Source organism: Pelodiscus sinensis, chromosome 28 (genome assembly GCF_052426305.1).
Source record: "Pelodiscus sinensis isolate ZL-2025 chromosome 28, ASM5242630v1, whole genome shotgun sequence".
NCBI classification, from domain to species: domain Eukaryota; kingdom Metazoa; phylum Chordata; order Testudines; family Trionychidae; genus Pelodiscus; species Pelodiscus sinensis.
In genome coordinates, this window is record NC_143079.1 from 12,344,969 (window position 1) to 12,367,192 (window position 22,224).

General features: G+C 66.5%; 1 protein-coding gene and 1 long non-coding RNA gene across 2 annotated transcripts; both read right to left on the reverse strand.

The window, feature by feature from the left end:
* Nucleotides 1–1,486: 1,486 nt before the first annotated feature.
* On the reverse strand, nucleotides 1,487–16,204 carry GNLY (granulysin). Its single transcript, XM_089773739.1, has 10 exons — nucleotides 16,163–16,204; nucleotides 11,739–11,794; nucleotides 7,092–7,198; nucleotides 4,582–4,712; nucleotides 3,380–3,478; nucleotides 2,880–3,054; nucleotides 2,274–2,413; nucleotides 1,973–2,053; nucleotides 1,742–1,823; nucleotides 1,487–1,614 (listed from the first exon to the last, which is right to left on the reverse strand). The coding sequence occupies exons 1-9, from the start codon at nucleotides 16,202–16,204 to the stop codon at nucleotides 1,743–1,745; spliced, it is 912 nt and encodes a 303-aa protein (XP_089629865.1). The 3' UTR covers nucleotides 1,487–1,614; nucleotide 1,742.
* A 1,436-nt stretch (nucleotides 16,205–17,640) lies between these two features.
* LOC142820947 (uncharacterized) lies at nucleotides 17,641–21,970 on the reverse strand. Its single transcript, XR_012897976.2, has 2 exons — nucleotides 21,311–21,970; nucleotides 17,641–17,968 (listed from the first exon to the last, which is right to left on the reverse strand). It is a non-coding gene; the product is annotated as an uncharacterized LOC142820947 (long non-coding RNA).
* Between the last annotated feature and the right edge of the window lie 254 nt (nucleotides 21,971–22,224).

Below are 22,224 nucleotides of genomic sequence, written 5' to 3' on the forward strand. Positions count from 1 at the left end.
TCTAGGGGGCTGCACAGAGGCTGTGCGAGAGGAAGGGGGATTTTCTTGATGCCTGGCGTGAGTGTGGTGCGTGCCTCAGTTTCCCCGTCATGCTGCATGTTTAAAGAGGTGTTTGTGTTGCAGAGGGCCAGGTGTGACCAGCCCAGCAGCCTGGACACTTTGCAGCATGGCCCATGGGGCTCAGGCCAGCCAGAGGGCGAAGAGAAGGCCCAGGTGAGAAGCCTAAGGGGGAGGGGCTGCTGGGGCACTGGTAGCAGGAGTGTGGGGGGGGGGTCGGGCAGTGGTACGGTGGTCGGTGGAGGACTGATGGGTTGGGGTCAATGAGCAGCCAGAGACTCATGGACTGGGCCAGACCCCGGGGCCATGGTGTGACTGGCCTGGCCTGAGCCCTGGGGAGCTGCCTGGGCCGTGCCCAGACGTACGACAAACCTGCCTGGGGTGCCGGCCGCCATCACTGCAGGCAATGGGGGGGCATCGCTCCCTGGATACGGAGCGAGGGGCAGAGCCGGGGGCTGGTGGCCCCGAGGGCGGTTCCAGGAGGCAGCAGGGCCAAAGCCCCTAAGCCCAGGGAGAGGGGACCCCCGGGGGGGTTGCGCAGAGCTGATGGAGCCATAGTCCTGACTCCTGCAGGCTGTTGACCCGGTGACAGGGACGCTGGGCTCTGCTGGGGGCCCTCGGGGTGCAGTTCCTCCTTGGGGTCCCCATGCGGGTGGGGCGGGGGGGACAGCGGGCTGGTCCCCAGCGTGGCGCTGCTGGCCCATGCCAGCTGTCTCTCCTGCTGGAGCCATGGGGCGCCCACCCAGAGCGCCGTCCCTTCCCTGGGGGAGGTGACATCTTCACCTCAGCCCCCCGGCCCTGCAGGGAGCTGGATTGAAGGGGGCCTGGATCAGGGAGGGGAGCAGAGCCTCAGCATTCAGCCCCGGGCTTGCAGCTGTGCCCCCACTGCTAAGGAGATACCCCTCTCCCCGGGACCAGGTCTCCCTGCCCTGGGGCCCTGCAGGGTCAGGCCCTGGCAGGGAGCGCGGTGTGGGGATCCAGGCTGTAGCTGGCAGAGCTGACCCCACTGAACAAGGCCCCAGAGCCAGGCCATGCAGAGCAGGCAGTAGCAGGCGAGTGTGGTCTGGGATAAGGATGTTAAGGACTGGTCAATTCCCCGCCCTTGCTGCCTCCGGTGTTGCCCCTTTAAAATGCTGGTGGAGCCAGGGTCAGCTGGAGTCCCCAGCTGACCCCAGGCTCCCTGGTGCTGCCCCTTTGAAACAGGGAGGCAACTTGACTAGTCAATGAACCACAATTTAACATCCTTAGTCTGGGAGGATCAGCTGATGTGGAGACCAAAGCAAAATGCCCCTTCTCCTGCAGAGAAGCAGCTGTGGTGAGAACTGGTTAGAAACAGCCGCGGCATCCCACCCCAGAAGTGGCTGCCCCTTGGGATGGGGGGGTCAGGGAGAGGCAGGGCCTCCTGGGCTGAGAGCGCAGAGACTTCAGGTCAGTATCAGTTCTTTATTGCCCAAAGCAGGGAGGGAAGCAGAAGTCAGAGGGGGCCGGGGCGCAGGTTCCGTGCTGGAGGCAGGAGCTGGGGGGCGCTGCTTGCTGTGGAGGGGCACAGGCCCAGGCCTGGAGAGGGAGGAGGGGTCAGTGTGGTGCCAGCAGGGGGAGGGACGAGGCAGGACTAGGCGCCCACGGCCCAGCGCTGCCCTCCCCCAGGGATGCCCCCCCACTGCCCCCAGCCCGGGGTGCTCACCTCACAGCTGTGCCCACATGTCAGTGCCAGAGCTGGGCTCTCCCTGGGCGGGCTCCTCCGGCAGCTGGCAGGCCTCTGCGTCCTGGGGAGGGACAGGGTGTCTCTGAGGCAGCGGGGCAGGGGAGAGCCCCCGGGGGTGGGGACGGGGGGGGCAGTGCCGCAGCCAGGGGACCCCGGCGGGGAGGCCGGAGTGACGGGCTTGTCGCTGGCCCCTCGCCCCCGGTCTCTTACCAGACAGGTGGCGAGCGGGTCCCAGGGCTCCCTCAGCGCCTGCAGCAGCCTGGCTCCGTAGCGCGAGAGGAAGGTGTCGCACTGCGAGGGGGCAGAGAGCGGGGTCACGGCACAGAGGGGCAGGGGGCCGGGGGACACTGAGCCCAGCTCTGCCCAGGAGTCCTGGCATCCCGCTCCAGCCAGGAGCCCCCACATCTGCGCCAGGCTGGTGTGAGCCTCGGCGCCTGCTGCCCAGCCCCGCTTGGCGGGGACGAGCCATGGGCCCCCCCTGGCCCCGGGGGCCGAGCTGAGTCCTACTGACCCCGGGGGACCCCCCGAAGTGCCGCTTGCACGTGCTGTTCAGAGCGTCTCCCAGGTCCCGGCTGGGCTCCAGGTCCAGCAGCGTCAGGCTGGTGAAGGTCAGGCAGAGGTCACAGGCATCGCGGGGGGGCAGCAGGGCGCCTGGCACGTGGGAAGCAAGGATCTCAGCATCCCCCCTCGGGCGCATCACACCTGCCCCCCAGGGCCCTGCCCCCCGCTCTCAGACCCAGGGGGAGGCCCCCCTCCAGCAGCAGGTGGGGGCAGGACCAGCATGGCCAGCTCTGTGCTGCTCCCCTCCGGACATATGGGGCAGGCCGGGGCTAACGGGATCCCAGGGCAGTGGGGGTCACTTAGAGCCGCCCCAGGGCTGCCCTACAGAACCGAGGTGCAGGCAGCTTGTAAACGCCAGCGGCCTGGAGCCTGGTGTCTGCTCGTCCCTCCCGCCCCCGAGGAGCCCTGCTCCGGTTCCCATTCGTCCCCCCACCACAGGGACCTCGGGTCTCCCTCAGCGGGGGGTCACCCCTGCGGCCCCAGGGCAGAGCCCAGTGTCAGTTTCCCGGGCACAGCGCCTCAGGCGGCAGCAGCTGGCGGAGAACAGCGCGAAAACCTTGGGCGGGCCCTCGGCACATCCGCAGGCTGGTGCAGACGCCCCTGGCATCCTGCCCGTCCTCCAGCGCCTGGGTGATCTGGGATTTGAACTTCTTGATGGCGTAGCGGCAGAGGCGCCGCAGCATCCGGCCCACCCGCTGGCACACCTTGTCCTCGGCCTGGCTGATGGTGTCCTGCACCGGGAAGAGGGAAAGAGACTCCCTGAAGGGGGCGCTCCCTGGCATGGCCCCGGGCGCGATGCAGGGCCTGGGCAAGACTCGGGCTGTGCCTGGGGGCGGCTGCACCCGAGTGGGCGGCCAGTGGGGCTGCCTATGTCCCCCGGCACCGCGGTCATGGTGTGAGCCCCCCACCGCATCCTCGAGCCCGTCTGCTGCCCCCCCCCATCCCGCAGGGGCTGGAGCCTGGGGACCCGGTGTCCACTGGGAAAGCCCCTCCCAGCCACAGGGACCCGGGGCTCTGTCCCGGGGCTCCCCATGGCCCTGCCCCCGTCGCCCTCACCTCGTCACGGTCGTCGCCGACCAGGGACTGCAGCTTCTTCATGATTTTGGTGCAGAGGGAACACTTGATGGCAGGGGCGTCCTCCCAGCTGCGCCAGCCCTGCTGAGCCACGCACAAGCCAGGGTCACCCCTGGAGCAGCCACGCCCCCACCGGACCAGACCCCTCAGCCTCCCAGTCCTGAGCCCCCTACCCCCCACGGAACCCTCAGCCTCCCAGCCCTGAGCACCATGCCCCCCACGGACCCCTCAGCCTCCCAGTCCTGAGCCCCCTGCCCCCCACAGACCCCTCAGCCTCCCAGCCCTGAGCACCATGCCCCCCACGGATCCCTCAGCCTCCCAGCCCTGAGCCCCCTGCCTGCCACGGACCCCTCAGCCTCCCAGTCCTGAGCCCCCTGCCCCCCACGGACCCCTCAGCCTCCCAGCCCTGAGCACCATGCCCCCCACGGACCCCTCAGCCTCCCAGTCCTGAGCCCCCTGCCCCCCACGGACCCCTCAGCTTCGCAGTCCTGAGCCCCCTGCCCCCCACGGACCCCTCAGCCTCCCAGTCCTGAGCCCCCTGCCCCCCACGGACCCCTCAGCCTCCCAGTCCTGAGCCCCCTGCCCCCCACGGACCCCTCAGCCTCCCAGTCCTGAGCCCCCTGCCCCCCACGGACCCCTCAGTTTCCCAGTCCTGAGCCCCCTGCCCCCCACGGACCCCTCAGCTTCCCAGTCCTGAGCCCCCTGCCCCCCACGGATCCCTCAGCCTCCCAGTCCTGAGCCCCCTGCCCCCCACGGATCCCTCAGCCTCCCAGTCCTGAGCCCCCTGCCCCCCACGGACCCCTCAGCCTCCCAGTCCTGAGCCCCCTGCCCCCCACGGACGCCTCAGCCTCCCAGTCCTGAGCCCCCTGCCCCCCACGGACCCCTCAGCTTCCCAGTCCTGAGCCCCCTGCCCCCCACGGATCCCTCAGCCTCCCAGTCCTGAGCCCCCTGCCCCCCACGGACCCCTCAGCCTCCCAGTCCTGAGCCCCCTGCCCCCCACGGATCCCTCAGCCTCCCAGCCCTGAGCCCCATGCCCCCCACGGACCCCTCAGCCTCCGAGCCCTGAGCCCCCTGCCCCTCATGCACTCCCCTCAACCTCCCAGGCCTGAGCCCCACTGACCCAGCCCCTATGGAGCCGGGACAGACTCAAGAGCAAAGGTCACAATCCCCCCCCCACTGCTCGCCTGGGGCTTGTGCTGCTCCAGGAACTTGCACTTCTGCTGCCATCCGCACTGAGCCGCTAGGTCTGGATCCCTGCACAGGACCTCAGGGCCCAGCAAGCACTGCCTGGGCACCAGCTCCTGGGCACAGAGCCCTGCAGAGGGAAGGGCACAGCAAAGGGGCAGAGCAGCATGGGGCTGGAGATCTGGGCCCGTCGGGCCGGGCGCCCCCAGACCTCCCGAGATCAGGGCCCGTCGGGCCGGGCGCCCCCACACCTCCTGAGATCAGGGCCCGTCGGGCCGGGCGCCCCCAGACCTCCCGAGATCAGGGCCCGTCGGGCCAGGAGCCCCCAGACCTCCCGAGATCAGGGCCCGTCGGGCCGGGCGCCCCCAGACTCCCCGAGATCAGGGCCCGTCGGGCCGGGCGCCCCCAGACCTCCTGAGATCAGGGCCCGTCGGGCCAGGAGCCCCCAGACCCCCCGAGATCAGGGCCCGTCGGGCCAGGAGCCCCCAGACCTCCTGAGATCAGGGCCCGTCGGGCCAGGAGCCCCCAGACCTCCCGAGATCAGGGCCCGTCGGGCCGGGCGCCCCCAGACCTCCCGAGATCAGGGCCCGTCGGGCCAGGAGCCCCCAGACCTCCCGAGATCAGGGCCCGTCGGACCGGGCGCCCCCAGACCTCCCGAGATCAGGGCCCGTCGGGCCAGGAGCCCCCAGACCTCCCGAGATCAGGGCCCGTCGGACCGGGCGCCCCCAGACCTCCCGAGATCAGGGCCCGTCGGACCGGGCGCCCCCAGACCTCCCGAGATCAGGGCCCGTCGGGCCGGGAGCCCCCAGACCCCCCGAGATCAGGGCCCGTCGGGCCAGGAGCCCCCAGACCCCCCGAGATCAGGGCCCGTCGGGCCAGGAGCCCCCAGACCTCCCGAGATCAGGGCCCGTCGGGCCAGGCGCCCCCAGACCTCCCGAGATCAGGGCCCGTCGGGCCAGGAGCCCCCAGACCCCCCGAGATCAGGGCCCGTCGGGCCAGGAGCCCCCAGACCCCCCGAGATCAGGGCCTGTCGGGCCAGGAGCCCCCAGACCTCCCGAGATCAGGGCCCGTCGGGCCAGGCGCCCCCAGACCTCCCGAGATCAGGGCCCGTCGGGCCAGGAGCCCCCAGACCTCCCGAGATCAGGGCCTGTCGGGCCAGGAGCCCCCAGACCTCCCGAGATCAGGGCCTGTCGGGCCAGGCGCCCCCAGACCCTCCGAGATCAGGGCCCGTCGGGCCGGGCGCCCCCAGACCCTGGCTGAGATACTGAGGAAATAGGAGCCAGGTGAATAGTCCAACAGGGTGTGGACCAGAATTAAACCCAGTTTTCCTGTGCCCAGCCCCACTGGCTCTGGGTGAACGGGGTGGAGCCGGGTCTGGGCTTGGCTTTGCCAGCTCCAGAAAGCTGGGCTGCTGGCTCGGGGGAGGAGCAAGGGAGACCCCCAGGGCTGTGCCGGGGATGCGCCTGGTGACCTGCTTACCTGAGCCCAGCCAGAGGAGCAGGAGCAGAGGGGCCATGTCAGGACCAGCAGCAAACTGCGGGCGCCGCTTCTGCTCTGCCTTATAGTGGGATCTGGGCCAGCCCCCCCCCCCCCCGGTGTCACTTCCCCCCACTGGCCTCAGCCCTGAGCTGTGGGGTTTCTCCAGCCTCAAGCCATGCAGCATGTTTCCTGCCTCCTTCTGCAGTGACAGCAGCTTGGGGGGGGTATCACTGTCCCCCCAGCACAGCCCCCATCCCCACTGTCCCCCCAGCACAGGCCCCATCCCCACTGTCCCCCCAGCACAGCCCCGCTGACCTGCTGCCCCCCAGCACAGCCCCCCATCTCCACTGTCCCGCCAGCACAGGCCCCATCCCCACTGTCCCCCCAGCACAGCCCCGCTGACCTGCTGCCCCCCAGCACAGCCCCCCATCTCCACTGTCCCCCCCAGCACAGCCCCACTCCCCCCCAGCTCAACCCCCATCCCCACTGTCCCCCCCAGCACAGCCCCACTCCCCCCCAGCTCAACCCCCATCCCCACTGTCCCCCCAGCACAGCCCCACTCCCCCCCAGCTCAACCCCCATCCCCACTGTCCCCCCCAGCACAGCCCCACTCCCCCCCAGCTCAACCCCCATCCCCACTGTCCCCCCCAGCACAGCCCCCCATCTCCACTGTCCCCCCAGCACAGCCCCACTCCCCCCAGCTCAACCCCCATCCCCATGTCCCCCCATCACAGCCCCCCATCTCCACTGTCCCCCCAGCACAGCCCCGCTGCTCTGCTGCCCCCCAGCACAGCCCCCCATCTCCACTGTCATCCCAGCACAGCCCCACTCCCCCCGCTCAACCCCCATCCCCACTTTCACCCCTAGCACAGCCCCCCATCCCCATGTCCCCTCCAGCACAGCCCCATTGCCCCCAAGCACAGCTCCATCCCCACTGTCCCCCCCAGCACAGCTCCCATCCCCACTGTCCCCCCCAGCACAGCTCCCCAGCCCTGCTGCCCCCCCAGCATAGCCCGCCATGCTCTCCTACCCAGCAGTGAGCCTGCCTGGATGGGAACCTGGTGGCCCAAGCCCTGCCCACCGAAGCTGCAGCGAACGTGGAGATGGGCGGTCGCGGGTGTCTGGGTATCCGGAGCCCTGTGCAGAAGGGAGCTTGCTGGCACCCAAGCAGGGATGTTCAACGAAGCCCGTCTGGGGGCCGAGGGGCCAGATCCCTCCCCTGCCCAAGTCCTAGCCACACCCAAGCGCCCCTGCTCAGCCCCCTCTTAATGACTGTGAGGACTGGGTGCCTCAGTTTCCCTTGCGTGTGGCACAAGTGTCTAGCTGGTGGGACAAGGGTGTGAGTGCTGCAGAGACCCCAGCGGGCTGCTGGGCTCAGACAGTGGCCGACGTTCCGGATCCTGGTGCTGGGGGCCTGGGCCCACCCTGGCCAAGAGGCCTTGGAGATCGGAGACCTGGAGACCAGGGTCCTGCTGCCTGGGGCCAAGGAGCACTCCTGTGTGCGCCGGTGGCTGGGCTGCCTCCAGGCTGGGACTCTGTGAATCCCCCCCCATGACGCGCTGGGCTCCCGGTCCGGACACCCCACTGAGGTTTGGGGCGGGGGCGAGCTCAGGGCATGACCACGCCGAGGTCACTCCCAGGGGCCGTGGGGGGCCCCGAGCAGTGTCACAGCTGGCCCGAGCACCGAGCCGGGGGGTGCGAAATGCGCCCGCACCCCTGCCTGCCCCCCACGTCTGGGGCCAGTGCTAGGGAGGGTCACACCCCACCCCCGCTCCCAGCATGGCTGCTTGCACGTTTTGCCACCACAAAGCAGAGCTGAGAAACCGAACGCACTTCCCTTCTCTTCCTGTGGCGCCACAGCTCTGCAAAGCGGCGGGGGGAGAGCTGGGGGGTCGCGGAGGGAGGGAAGGGCTGGGGGTGTGGGAGAGCTCGCGGGGGGTGCTGACGGAGGGACCCTAGGCCTGGGGGCCAGTGGAATATCCAATCACCCCTCATCAGAGACCCCCCGGAGCCCCACACTCAGGCCAAGCAAACCTGGCTGCTGCCGAAAGGGGGCTGGCAACGCAGCAGGGGGTGCAGCCCTTACTCTCAGGGCTAAGGGGCTGCCGGGAGTGGGGTGGGGGGCTCAGCAGTGGGCTCTGGGCGGGGGAGGGCGGAGCGGGGGTTGCTGGTTGGGGGCTCAGCAGGGGGCTGAAGGGCAGCGGGGATGGGGACCTGGCTGTGCCCCCTCTTGCCCCATTGCCAGCAAGCCCCTAGAGAGGGGGTGTGATGCCGAGTCGGGGACCCCCCGATCCTGCACCCCGTCTGCAGCAAGAACAGACTCCGCCAGTCGTAGAACAGGGGGGTTTATTGCTTCCCCAGGGACAGCCCAGCACAGACTTGATGTGGCTACAGCAGCCAGGCCCAGGTTGCCTCAGACCCCTGAGGTTTGGGGGTCCATCACCCCTAGCCCCTCAGCCCTCCGCTCAGGCTGCTCCCTTCATGTTTCCCAACCAGTTTTTCCGGAAAATCAGCTGCTTTTCCGGAAAAACTGGCCAGCTGTCTACACTGGCCGCTTGAATTTCCGCAAAAGCACTGACTTCCTACGGTAAGAAATCAGAGCTTCTTGCGGAAATACTGTGCTGCTCCCGTTCGGGCAAAAGTCCTTTTGCGCAAAACTTTTGCACAAGAGGGCCAGTGTAGACAGCTCAGATTTGTTTGGCGCAAAAAAGCCCCGATGGTGAAAATGGCGATCGGGGCTTTTTTGTGCAAAAGCGCGTCGAGATTGGCCACGGACCAAGTGCTTTTGCGGAAACGCGTCCGGGCCAATCTAGACCCTCTTTTCCGAAAATGCTTTTAACGGAAAACTTTTCCCTTAAAAGCATTTCCGGAAAATCATGCCAGTGTAGACGCACCCTCACTGCCTTAGTTCCAACCCGTCTGACCCTTGGGTCTGTGTCTACCTGACTTGGGCAGCCCCCCTGCTGGGCCGTGCTCACCCCCAGCCCAAGCACAGCGACCAGCAAGGTACCGACTACATCAGGTGTGGGTGAGTCAGTGGGAATCTCACCTCTCAGCGCAGGGGACCCCGGGTCACAGAGCAGACCCCCCCACTACGCCACAGGGGGTTGGGATACAGCGGGGTGCTGGGCGGCCCGTGCTCCCCTTGGCGGAATGGGGGGACTGGGGGAGGCCTAGCGGCAGCCCCTACGAGGAGGCGGATGCCGGGGCCCCATTCAGGCTGGAGGAGACTCGGTTCCTTGTTCCCACCACTAGGTGGACCCTCAGCCACGTCGCCCATTCAGAACCCACACAGGCTGCAGCTTAGCCGGCCTGCAGGCCGCCCTGGGCTGGGCCTGGCCCCTTCCTGATCTCAGCTGCCTGGACACAGAGCGAGCCCCTGTCCCGAAGAACCATCCGGCTACGGCCAGTAAAGGCAGGAGGGGAAACTGAGGCTTGAGGCTCCCAGAGGGACGGCGCCTGGCCCCAGGACACCAGGGTGCGTCTACACTAGCGTTAGCTCATGACATCATGAGCCAGGGCCATTCCGTTGTTTGGAAATAAGGGGCGACCGAACCCGACCTGGGTGAACCTCCTTCTACGAAGACCAGCGCCTGTCCCGACATGGCTATTTCCCAGGAAGGGGGGGGATGGGGACGCTGCCCTGCTGCTGTGTGGAAATAGCCCCTCCCCAGGCCTCTCCAAGTCACTCCCTGTGCCTGCTGGGGCTCTCAATGGAGGGAGCGTCCACGTAAGGGGGGCCGGCCTGGGACTCATTCTGGGGCTTCCCCGCAGTGTAGACGTAGCCCCGGCGGGACGGCAGGCGAGCAGCCAGCTGTGCAGGTCCCACGCGGCCCGACTTGGGGGACCACACTCCCTGCAGCTGCCCCACACTTCCACCCCTGGATGGGAGGGGCCAGTGCTGGGCGTGTGACCCTTTGGAGGCGAGGGGCTGGGTTCAAAGGGGCAGCCAGGCCAGGTCCTGTCACTAGATCCTATCTGGGTGCGGGGGGCGGGTCGTTCCCAAGCTGAAAGGGCCCAGCTAATTAAAGAGACAAGAGGAGGAAATTGGGCCTTGCCCCTGCCCCATCCTGGGGGCTGTCAGGAGTGAATTACGGCCTGGGGGGTGGGCTGTTGATGCAGAGCCAGGCCGCTCCCCATCTCTGTGTTGGGAAGAAAAATACCCCGGTTAAAACGCCTGCACAGGTCCGGTGCCAGGAAATGCCCCTGCCCCACGGCTCCCGCAGCCCGAACCCCTGGCGAGCAGCTGGGCTGGGGGGAGAGAGAGGGTGTATGAAACAGAGCGCGGCAGAGGGGCGGTGTGGGGAGAGAGACAGCGGGAGGGTGGGTAGGTAGACAGATGGGTGTATGGGGATAGGTAGAGAGATACAAGTGTATGGAGACAGACGGGCCGCGTGGGGACAGACAGACAGAGGGCAGATGGGGGCATGGGGCAGAGACAAGGCAAGGGAGGTAGCAGGGAGCTTGCTGGCAGGGGGGGCGGCTGTTGTCTCCCTGGCCAGTTCTGGTCCTGAGACGTCTCCGATCCCCCAGCTACTGGCTTATCACCCCCCCCCCCGCCGGGGCAGCAAGCCCGGAAGAGGGTCCTTAGGGCCGGGAGGGGCGCAGGGCAGCGGGTCCGGACAGCCCAGGGGAGCCGGGGCACACGGGCAGAGAAGTGTGGGGAAAGGCCGGGCAGTCGCGGCTGTGTGGCAGATGGTCAAGGTGGGGCCCGCGCAGGACCCCCCCCTCCACTCCCTGTGACCCCCCCCCCCGCAGCAGCGCGGGGATCCGGCCCCCGCCACCGTGCAGCCGCGCCCCGCCCCGCCTGCTTCCCTGGGCCGGGGGGGTCAGAGCCCCTCGCCCCCCAGCCAGGTTTCTTTCTCCCCCAGCGCGGCTGGGAGGCTGCTTTGCATGTGCGCGGGGGCGGGGGCTCATCAGCGCGCCGATAATTGGTTTTGCGAGCCCCCCCTCCCCCGCCCCGGCCTCTCCATTTCCCCGCAAAGAGGGAATTCATTCCCCGCGCTAATGCGGTGTCAGCGCCGGGCGCCCGGCGTGGATGATGTATAGGGGGACGCGCAGCCAGAGGACTATTTAATGATGCATAGAATTAAATCCAGCCCTCCTCAGCTGAGCCGGCGCCTCCCTCCCGGTCCCCTGGGGACGCCCCCCCGCGGAGTGGGCGGCCCGGCCTGTGTGCGCGCTACCGCCCCCTGTCCGCGGCGCAGCGCACGGGCTGATCACAGACCCCCCCGCGCCGCGCCAGAGCACCGGGCTGGGAGCCGGGGCCGCGCCAGAGCACCGGGCAGGGAGCTGGGATGCCGGGTTCTGCTGTGTGCCCGGGCGCGTCACTCACCCGCCCCGTGCCTCAGTTTCCCCCGCAACCCTCGTCTATTCACACTGTGAGCTCCCTCAGGCTGGCACAGCAGGGCCCTGGCCCCGCTCATGCCCCGTCTGCAGAGCCGCTCCCAACCCCCCAGAATCAGGCCCTCAGGCCTCTTCCTCGGGGAGCCCCACTGCCTGTCACCCCCCTTCCAAGGAGGGGGGCCAGGGCGGGGGGGGGCTTAGTCTTGCTCTCCCAGCCTCATCGTCGCTCCCATGCCATGGGGGGAGGCAGGGAGTCAGGCCCCCCCCTTCCGGCGCGCCCGCCCCGGCGCTAGCCCGAGGGGAACAGGCTGGCGGGGAACATGCAACTCACTGGCGCCCTGCTCGAACCCGGCTGCGGCCCCGGCCCGCGGTCCCCGGCCGAGGTTGCTGGACACACAGACCCTGCGCTGCCCGATGCCGCTAGTGGGGGGCGCCCGACAGCCCGGCTGTGACGACAGCTGGAAATGCTCCTTCCTAGCGCCCAGCCACGGCATGGAACAGATGGGGGGGGTACAACCGGGCAGGGGGGGCACAGCTGGGAACGGGGGTACCTCCGGGCAGGGGGGCACAGCTGGGAACGGGGGTACCGCCGGGCATCGGGGGCACAGCTGGGTATGAGGGGTACCGCCGGGCATGGGGCACAGCTGGGTATGAGGGGTACCGCCGGGTATGAGGGGTACTGCTGGGCATGGGGCACAGCTGGGTATGAGGGGTACCGCCGGGCATGGGGCACAGCTGGGTATGAGGGGTACCGCCGGGTATGAGGGGTACTGCTGGGCATGGGGCACAGCTGGGTATGAGGGGTACCGCCGGGCATGGGGCACAGCTGGGTATGAGGGGTACTGCTGGGCATGGGGCACAGCTGGGTATGAGGGGTACCGCCGGGCATGGGGCACAGCTGGGTATGAGGGGTACTGCTGGGCATGGGGCACAGCCTGGCATGGGGGTACCGCCGGGTATGAGGGGTACTGCTGGGCATGGGGCACAGCCGGGTATGAGGGGTACTGCTGGGCATGAGGCACAGCCTGGCATGGGGGTACCGCCGGGTATGAGGGGTACTGCTGGGCATGGGGCACAGCCTGGCATGGGGGTACCGCCGGGTATGAGGGGTACTGCTGGGCATGGGGCACAGCCGGGTATGAGGGGTACTGCTGGGCATGGGGCACAGCCTGGCATGGGGGTACCGCCGGGTATGAGGGGTACTGCTGGGCATGGGGCACAGCCGGGCATGAGGGGTACTGCTGGGCATGGGGCACAGCCTGGCATGGGGGTACCGCTGGGTATGAGGGGTACTGCTGGGCATGGGGCACAGCCGGGTATGAGGGGTACTGCTGGGCATGGGGCACAGCCTGGCATGGGGCACAGCCGGGCATGGGGGCACAGCCGGGTATGAGGGGTACTGCTGGGCATGGGGCACAGCCTGGCATAGGGCACAGCCGGGTATGAGGGGTACCGCCAGCTCCAGAGAGCAGGGAGGCGAAGTCTTTGGCAGCTGGTTTAGTGAGCCAGGGCTGGGGGACCGGCTGGCAGCGCAGCAGGAACTGGCTGGTCCCCGCAGTGGGGGGGAAGAGATGGGGGGTGGCGACCGGTTCCCACCCAGCCCTGATGTGACATGGACGAGACGGTGGGTCGCTGGTGGGTATTATGGCAGCTGCTGGAGCCCCTGCCCCAAAGAGCTTCAATCTAACTGGGCACAGGATGGGAAGGGAAACTGAGTCACGGGGCAGCAAAGGGCGTGCCCGTGGGTCACTGCAGTCCTAAGCACCGACTCCATGTCCTGACTCCCAGCCCAGCACGCGGGTCCATGTGCCTCTGGCTCTGGGCTGCTGCAAAGGACAGGCAGGGGGTGGCCCCAGAAGCGAGAGGGCAACAGCCTAACTCTGGGCTGAGCGCTGTGCCCCTCCCCCTCATTTGCATAACGACTACCTGGCCAAGGCCTGGAAATGACGTTGCCAGGTACCACGGATGGCACCACTGCCTGCCAGCCAGAGTGCATGGGGCCCTGCGCATCACCTGGCATGGAAGCAGCAGGCATCCAACCACCCACCACCTCAGCACCCATCCTCACGGCCCAAGCTGCACATCTGGGGAAACTGAGGCAGGGGGCACTCTGAGGGAGGTAGCTCCAGCCCAGCCCAGCGCTCTGGCCACTTGGCTCTGCAGCCTCCCAGCCAGGCTGGCCTCAGCCCTCAGCGTGGGCTTGGAAGGGTCTAGGATGAGGAGAATTGCCAGCGATGCAGGGGAGGACACCTCCTGCTTCCTGGGAACCCGACTCCGCGTGGCTGCCACGCTTGGTTCTGGGCCTGCCCTCTGCCAGGGTCACTGCCAGGACCCTGGCCTAGACGGGCCCTCTCCAGCCTCCCGCGCACAGGCTGAGCGCGCCCTGGAGTCCTCAGTCATCTGAAGCTCTAACCACTGCAGCACACTCCCTCCGCCAGGCAGGGAAGAACCCAGGTGTCCTGACTCCTACCCCCCCAGCCTTGTGGCTCCACTCCCCCGCCCCACCCTCTGCACCCCTGGGGTTGGCAGCTGGGGTTGAGCCAAAAGCCAAGGCTAGCTCCAGAATACACCTCCTGTCTCTGCAGGGTGGACAGCGCCCCCACCTGGCACCCCTCCCTCCCCACTGCCCACCCCCACCCCAACGCCCCTGCCACGTGTTCCTCCCCCCAAGTTCCCTTCCCCTCCCCCACACTCCCCCAGGTGCCGTGCGGCCCGTCTCACTCCCCTGCTTCCACGTATGATTTATTACTTGCCCTGATGCTGCTGACAAACTATTTGCTGGGAGTGAGACGGGCTGGGCTGGCTGGCTCGTCGGGGGGAGCGGGGGGGTCTCCGCCGCGATCCCCCCCAGCCCTCCCCGGCACCCAGGCCTTTAAGATAAATGAGAAAAAATGAGGAGACTTGCGGGTGCGGGGGGGATTCAATAGCAGCGAATGTGGGGCGTGTGGGGGCTCTCCAGTCTGCACGGTGGGGGGCTGCCCTGTGGGGGGCAGGGTGGGGCTCCTCTGAGAACATGGGCTGCTGGGAGATAGTGTCTATGCTGGGGTGGGGGCTGTGGGTGCAAGCCAGGGGCAGGGAAGTAAGGCGCCTCTTGTGGGGGGTAGGGCAGGTCGGGACCCCTCCCCAGTGCGCTCATCACGCACCCAGGGCAACAATTCTGGTACACCTGGGCAGACGCCATCTGGGCCTGCCGGGGGGGGACGTGAATTTCCACCCTCTGGGGGCTGGTCCATCAGTGTAGCCCCCCTAGAATGTGGGTGGCACAGTGCCTCTGGAGGCTGGCAGCTACTGGCGTTCCCCCTTCAGCCCCGAGGCGTGAGCACCACGGGTGACCCACGCACATGGCTGAGGTGGGGGGTGGGGCTTTGCACACCTGAGGGGCTCAGACACGTGGGAGAAGCACCCAGTTGTGTGAGCGTGGGGCCTGCCAGGTGTGTGTCTGGGCAGCTCAGGAGAACAACCTACTACTGCTGCCAGCAGCCGCTCTGCTGACTCCTGCACCACCTGCACAGAGGCGTTCACAGCAGCGCAAACGAGGCCCCCTCGTGCCCTCGCAATGGTGCCTCTGATTTTTTCCATCCATGTGCAGAATAAATGTTATGGGCACCCAGGCGTATGCCAATGTGCACCACCAGCAGAAACAGGCACTGCTAGCTGTGGGCGCAGCCGGGCGGCGTTCGAATTTCTCCTGGGCAGCTGCCCAAGTGCGCGGCTTCCAGGGACCACCGCAAACGGCAGCGTCACCCCGAGCCACGGGCAGGGCCTGGGCGAAGCAGGGGCAGCCTAAGAACCGATGGAAGCTCTGTGGGGCAGCAGCCGGTGCCGCGGACACGTGGCAGCACCCAGCACGGTGCAGGGCCCCATCGCGCTAGGCGCTGCACAGACCCGGCCCAACCCCAGGGAGATGAGGGGCCCAGCTGGAGCCAGACCCCCAGGGCGGGAGGGGCCCGAGGAGGCCGTGGGATAAGGCCTGGGCAGGCTGGCCTAGCGGGCACAGCGGTGGGGACTGCAGGCAGTTGGAAGCAGGCCTCGGGGCTGCACGAGGGGGCTGGTTTGGAGCTGGGACAATGGGGCACCCGAGGGTGGCATGATGGGCTGCCCAGGGGTGACAGGCGGGTGGGGCTGGCTGCAGGGAGGAGTGGAGGCTCCGTGGTTATTCCCTTCTAGCCCACGGGGAGCTGAACGCAGGGGGCCGGCCCCGGCTGCCCGGCATCAAGGCTCAGCCTGACGTAATCGTTTGCCCCCCAGTCCGCGCAGCCAGTGTTGCTGCCCGCGCAAAGGGGCATTGCACCAGCCCACGGGCCAGCAACGCCGGGCACTCACTCCCCAGAGCCTGCCCAGCCATCCGGCTACTGGGGCCACCTCTCCCCTGGGCGCTCGGCTCTGGGCCGGATCCCAGGTGCCCTGACTCAGGCCGCCCGATGGGGGCAGAGCCTGGCGCCCTCTGGTCCCTGCAGCACGGTGCCCCCCCCCCCCGCATGGAGCCCTCCACGCCCCCCAGCACATCTCCCTGGCGCCAGGCCGTGGGCTCCTTCTGGGCCTGAGCTTGCTCTGGGGGGCAGGTGGCTCCCCACGGTGGGAGTAGCCCTGAGCCCCCCACAGCCAGGGCCAAGCAGAACCTGGGGATCCCCCGGGGCGTCCTCCTTCCAGGTTCTCTAGGGGCTGTGTCCCCTCTCCAGCCGGAGCCGCAGCAGCCGTGGGCCAGGGGCCCAGCTCTGCCAGTGACTCCATCCCCCTCTCAATGGGGCGTCTCACCAGGGGCCTCTGTCTGTCGCAGGGGATCTCTCCCGAGGCCATCGCCGCGCCCAGCCTGGGCCACGCAGGCCCGGGAACGCTCCGCCTGCCTGGTGCTGAGGCTCTCTGCTATGGGCACACCCAGGCGCCTGCAGCCCGGCCTTTAACCAGCCCCCGGCTCCCAGGGACACCCTGGGGGTGGGGAAAGGTGGCGGGGCAGCGTGGGCAGAGGACGTGGAGGAGGGCAGCAGAACAAAGGGGAGGCCGCCCCCCAGCTCAGCTCAGCCCAACGAGCAAGGGGTGCATCCTGCGGGCAGCCCAGCAGAGAGGGAAAAGCCCCGCCAGCCAGGCAGACACGGGATTCCCAGCTGGCCAGCCAGCCCCAGCGTACAGCAATCTGCCTGGAGCACAGGTGAGTGGGGGCTGGGAGCCAGGACTCCTGGGTTCCAGTCCCAGCTCGGAGGGGTGAAGCCTAGTGGTTAGACTGGGGGTGGAGTGGGAGCCAGGAGTGGTGCTGCTGCTTCGTTTAACAGTGTCCCCAGATCCCCAAGGGCTTTCTTAACATCACCCCTCTCAAACCCATCCTCATAGGCTGGGAAAGGGAGGCACAGAGAGGTGATGACGGAGAACAGCACCCAGGAGTCCTGGCTCCCAGGCCCCTGGCACTAACCACTGCACCTCACTCCCCTCCAAAGCTGAGGAGAGAACCCAGGAGTCCTGCCTCCCCCCAAGTCTGGCTGGGCCACGGTTTCAAAGCCAACCCTCAGCGGATCCAACCCATAGCCCTTTGCTGTCCCAGTCCCGGCTCCCCACACTTCTATGGGGCTCTCAGAACCAGGCAAGGACGAGCTCGTCTTTGGGCGTGGACGAGCCCTCTGGAGTCAGCACCGCCCTGCTGAGGTGCCCCTGGCCAGGGCGCTGGCATCCTTCTCTAGGCCGAGGTGCCAGGGGCTGCAGACACATGGGCCCCTGCCCAACCCCAAAGCTCACCTGCTAGATAGACATGGCAACCACAGAACAGGATGGGAAACTGAGGCACAGAGCAGGAGGGATTTGCCTCTGGTCACCCAGGAATAGAGCCCCTGCTCTCCTGGGTCTGGCAGCCCCTCTGGGACGCAGACCAACCCCTCTCTGAGAGGCCCCCCGGTGCACCTCAGACTTACCCCCAGCACCTAGCGCCAGGGCAACTTCAGCCACCCCCAGAGATCTTCCTTCCCCAGAGTGACCCAAGCCCACCTTGCTAAGCCGCCCTGCCCCAGCCCGTACCTGGGGTGCTGGCTCCCTGCCAGAAGGGAGCTGCCAGCAGCTTCACAACAGATTCAAATCCCCAGCAAGTGCCCCCACCTCCCAAATAAACTAGCAAATGGGGGAAAAAAATTAAGCTGCGCTTTGCATTCTCATTAGCGGGGCCCTGGGAGATGAAGCACGTTATGTTATTAGCTGCATTCTCTCGACTCAGTAAACACAAGCCGAATAAATTTATAAACATCAGCATTAAGTGAGATTTAACGGGGGGCTCTTTATCTTCCGCCTGTCAGGCGCTGACAGGAGATCTGGCTGCCATGTATCACTCAGCAGCCGTGCAATGCAGCCGGGCCCCGGCGCTCGCCCACCCGCCGTGGCAGGGCAGTGCCAATGGCCACGGCCGGACTGGGCCACGTGAGCCCGAGTGCGCCACTCCGGGCCGACAGGCTCCACGAGACCGGGCCCTCCCGCCCCCGTCCCGCCTCGACGTCCAGCCGCTGGCTCGTGTTCCGCAGAGCAGGGATTGCCGCTGCTCGGAGGGGATCTAGGAGAGCCAGGTCCTGGTGCGCCAGGCGCTGCCAGCTGAAAAGACAAGGGTGAGAGGGGAAACTGAGTCACCGAGTGGGGCTGTGGCCAGGCCCAGCACCCATGTCTGGCAGGCCCCACCAGGTGATGAAGCGGCTGATGGGCAGCGGGAGAGAAAGGCGCCTGGTGAGTGCTGCTATGGCTGGGGGCGCTGCTCCACCGGCCGTCCAGTCTGCGATGTCCTGGGGCTGCTGCTCCCCCTGCTCCGGGGCAGGGACGGGAGGGAAAATCCACCTCCCCCTTTAGGGTTGCCAGGTGTCCCGTATTCACCTGGACAGTCCAGTATTTTCGGCTCCCGTCCGGTAAAAAAAAAAAGAGAATCCCGGACTCCTGAGCTGTGTCCTGAGCTGTCCGTTATTTTCTGAATTTTTCCCCGGCTAGGAGGCGAAAATGACAGGCACCTGGCAACCCTCCAAACACTCAGCGCCCGGCCTCCGAGCTCTCCCCTAGCTCCCAACACCCCCAGCCCCCGGCCCCAGCCCCCATGCTTTCCTGGTTCCCCAAGGCCTCGCTGCCGGCCAAAAGACCGAGGGGAAGCAGTGCTCCCCTGTTGCTGCGCTCACTCTTAAGGGCACATGCTTCTCATGCTGTTTGATTTTAATTTTTTTTGGCTGACTTGGAGTCCTTTTTTTTTTTTTTGTGGCTCAACAACTTTGGCCTCCCCCCCTTTTTTTCCCGTCAACAGAATGTTTTCCCGTTTTTTTGGGGGGGGGGTTCGGTATTTTTGTTTCAACCATCTGGCAACCCTGCCTCCCTTCTCTACTTGCTCCGTTTTACCCAGGATGCCTTGCAACATGGAGGCACACCCACATCTCGCTCGGCCCATGGGGCAGGCCCGTCCTTCTGGCCACCCATGCGCCTTCCCCACCCCGGCCTCAGGCCACGGGGCTGGGGCGCTCTCCCGCCCCCCCTCCCCACACAGCCTGGCTTCTGGTCCATGGAAAGCACAATGGCGGCCATCTTTAATAGGGGCAGCTTCACTCTCAGGTGCCCAGAATGTAGGGAAGTGGTGGCCATCTTGATTGAGGGCTGTTTGGCTTCAGTCCCCTGCGGGGAAGGGGAGCTGGCGGCCATTTTACATGGGGAGACATTGGTGCGTGTGAGGCCAGGAGCCAGGCGCTGGTGCGAGTCGGCAGCTCTGATTTTCCTTCCCTCGCCCACCGGTCTCCCTTCTTCTGAGCGCCCAGCCAGGCCTGGTGGGAGGCTGGCTGGGGCTAGGCTTCTCAGGCTGTCATGGACCCTGTTCTGCAGTGCCCACCCCCGTCAGCTGTATGGCCCGCACAGCCGCCCTCTGCCCCACGCCCGCCCTTGCACTCACGTCAACCCCCCTACCCGGCACACACGCTGGGGCACTCACTTCCACACGCAAGCAACCACTCCTCCAGGAGACACAGAAACACACCCACCATACACACAGAGCAACCCCCCCTCGAGTACACACCCAGCACACACACAAAAGTACTGCAGGCTCATGCATACACCCCCAGAGTACACACAGAGCATGCAAGCACCCCCAGAGTGCACACAGAGCATGCACTCACCCCAGAGTGCACACAGAGCATGCACACACACCCCAGCACCCCCAGAGTACACACAGAGCATGCAAGCACCCCCAGAGAGCACAAAGTGCATGCACTCACCCCAGAGTGCACACAGAGCATGCACACATACCCCAGAGTGCACACAGAGCATGCACACACACCCCAGCACCCCCAGAGTACGCACAGAGCATGCACTCACCCCAGAGTGCACACAGAGCATGCACTCACCCCAGAGTGCACACAGAGCATGCACACACACCCCAGCACCCCCAGAGTACGCACAGAGCATGCACTCACCCCAGAGTGCACACAGAGCATGTATACACCCCCAGCACCCCCAATGTACACAAAGAGCATGCACGCAGCCCCAGCATACACACAGAGCATGCATGCACCTCCAGCACTCCCAGAGTACACACGGAGCATACACGCACCCTCAGAGTGCACACAGAGCATGCACACACACCCCAGCACCCCCAGAGTACACACGGAGCATACACGCACCCTCAGAGTGCACACAGAGCATGCACTCACCCCCTGGGCCCCCAGAGTGCACACAGAGCATGCATGCACCTCCAGCACCCCCAGAGTACACACGGAACATACACGCACCCCCAGAGTGCACACAGAGCATGTATACACCCCAGAGTGCACACAGAGCATGTATACACCCCCAGCACCCCCAATGTACACAAAGAGCATGCACGCAGCCCCAGCATACACACAGAGCATGCATGCACCTCCAGCACTCCCAGAGTACACACGGAGCACACACGCACCCTCAGAGTGCACACAGAGCATGCACTCACCCCCTGGGCCCCCAGAGTACACACAGAGCATGCCTACGCAGGGAGTTCCCCGGGCTGAGCTCATGGCCTGTGTTTCCTCACACTGGCAGCGAATTCCCCACTGTTCAGTATCCCTGACTCCCCCCTTGCGCTGGTACCTGGAGGCCGGGAAAACCCATGGCCCGGATCTCCCCTCTCTACCCTCCCTGGCCAAGCACCCTCTTCCCTGTCTCTGGGGTTCACACGCAGCCCTTCCCTGCGTGCAGTGTATGGAGAGCAAAGTGGGCACCCTGCCCTGCTCCCATCCCCCTCTGGCTGGCACTCACTGCGGGGCAGGGAGAGAAATGGGGCTCAGCAAATGGCTGCCCCAGCTGCTGGCCCTGCCCCTGCTCCCTCGGTGGCAGCTACGTGGGCACAGGGACGTGGGCCAGGAAATCCCCCAAGCTCAGTGCAGCGGCCCCGGCGAGAGAGACTCCCAGGGTCTCTGCCCACATGGAATGCGGCCGGGCGGCATTTCACACCCACGCAGCTTGGCCAGGGAAATAGAGTCAGCGGGCTGGGCTGCTGCTGACCCGGGTTCTGCTCTTGCCCATGGAGCACCCCAGGGGCGGCTAACAGGAGAGGCAGCACAGACTAGTGGTTAGAGGAGCAGGGGCCGGGGTGTCAGGACTCCTGGGTTCTATTCCCAGGGCTGAAGGGGTGGCTAGGGCAGGCTGCCTGGTGCTGTTCCTCACTCTGGGCTGTTAGAGAAGGACTCCTGCATGCTGTACCTATCTCTACTTGCTCCTGAACTGGGACAAGTCCGGTCACCTTTCTGTCCCCCTTCCCGGGGGCTGAGAACTTGCATTGATCTTGAAATGCTCAGAGGCCTTTGAGAAGGAAAGGCAAAGAATTGCTATTAGGTTTGCCTTAGCATCTGTTGGATCATTTCCAACCTGGTGTGTCATCCTCAACCAAGGAAGGGCCACAGGATGACTGGGAATAACTTGAGACCAACCTGTGGAACTCACCGCTGCAGGAGGCCATGACTGAGAATACCACTGGAAGAGGACCAAACAGCTGTCTTGCTCCAGGGTGTCATCCGATCACTGCTGGGAGGGGTCAGGCAGGAACGTCCCCAACCGTTGCTTGACTTGCCAGTGGGAATATTCTCCTTTCTTCTAAAGCAGCGAGTGGGCTGGGGCAGGCGAGGCGATGGGACCAAGGCGCTGCTCTGGAGCGGCAGGGCTGCTGTGCGTCCGTAGCGCCCCTGGAATGAGGAGACGAACGGTCCAGAGCTGAGACTCACCCCTGGCTGGGACCAGCCCGTCGGTGCGAATCCGCAGCCTCTGGTAGTCGCACGGCAGCAGGATTTGGCCTTACGAGAGCTCCCTTTCTCCTGATGCACCCCCGCCCCGGCTCCGGCCTTCTCCCGCCCCCACCCAGGAGCGCCCCCTGCCTTTTGCTGGCAATTCCCAGCAGCCCCCCACTCCCCTGCGCTGACTCCCCTGCGCCCCCAGCTGTCATAATTCGTTTGTCCGGGACAAAGGAGCCTGGAATAAGTCAGCTATTGTCCCTGCTGGGGGCTGGGGCCTCTCTGTCCCGTCCTCCTGTTACTCCTGCATGCCGGCCAAAGAGCCCCCTTCCCGCCCCTTCCCGAGCCGACTCCTCCCAAGAATCTCCCTGCAGGGCCCAGGAGCTGCTAAAATGTAACCAGAGAGAGAAGTCCAGTACCCACAATGCACCAGGCGTGGGCTGTGGGCCGTGTGCAGTCCCTCTTGCACGAGGGTCGATTTTATTCCGGTCACTACGGTAGTGCCACGGGGGCTCCTGCAGGGGGAGGGGCTTGGCCCTGCCCCAGGCCCCCATCCTGGGCGGCTGAGAGGGCGTCTCCCGGAGCCAGCGGTGACAGCCGGGGGCTCCAGCAAAGGGTCAGAGCTTCGTG

Coding starts and splice junctions, on each gene's coding strand:
- GNLY (XM_089773739.1), bottom strand. CDS start 16,204: ATGGCCTCGGGAGAGATCCCCTGCGACAGACAGAGGCCCCTG. Junction 2,414..2,879: donor GTGCCGAGGGCCCGCCCAAG/GTTTTCGCGCTG, acceptor CCCACGTGCCAG/GCGCCCTGCTGCCCCCCCGC. Junction 1,824..1,972: donor ACCCGCTCGCCACCTGTCTG/GTAAGAGACCGG, acceptor GTCCCTCCCCAG/GACGCAGAGGCCTGCCAGCT.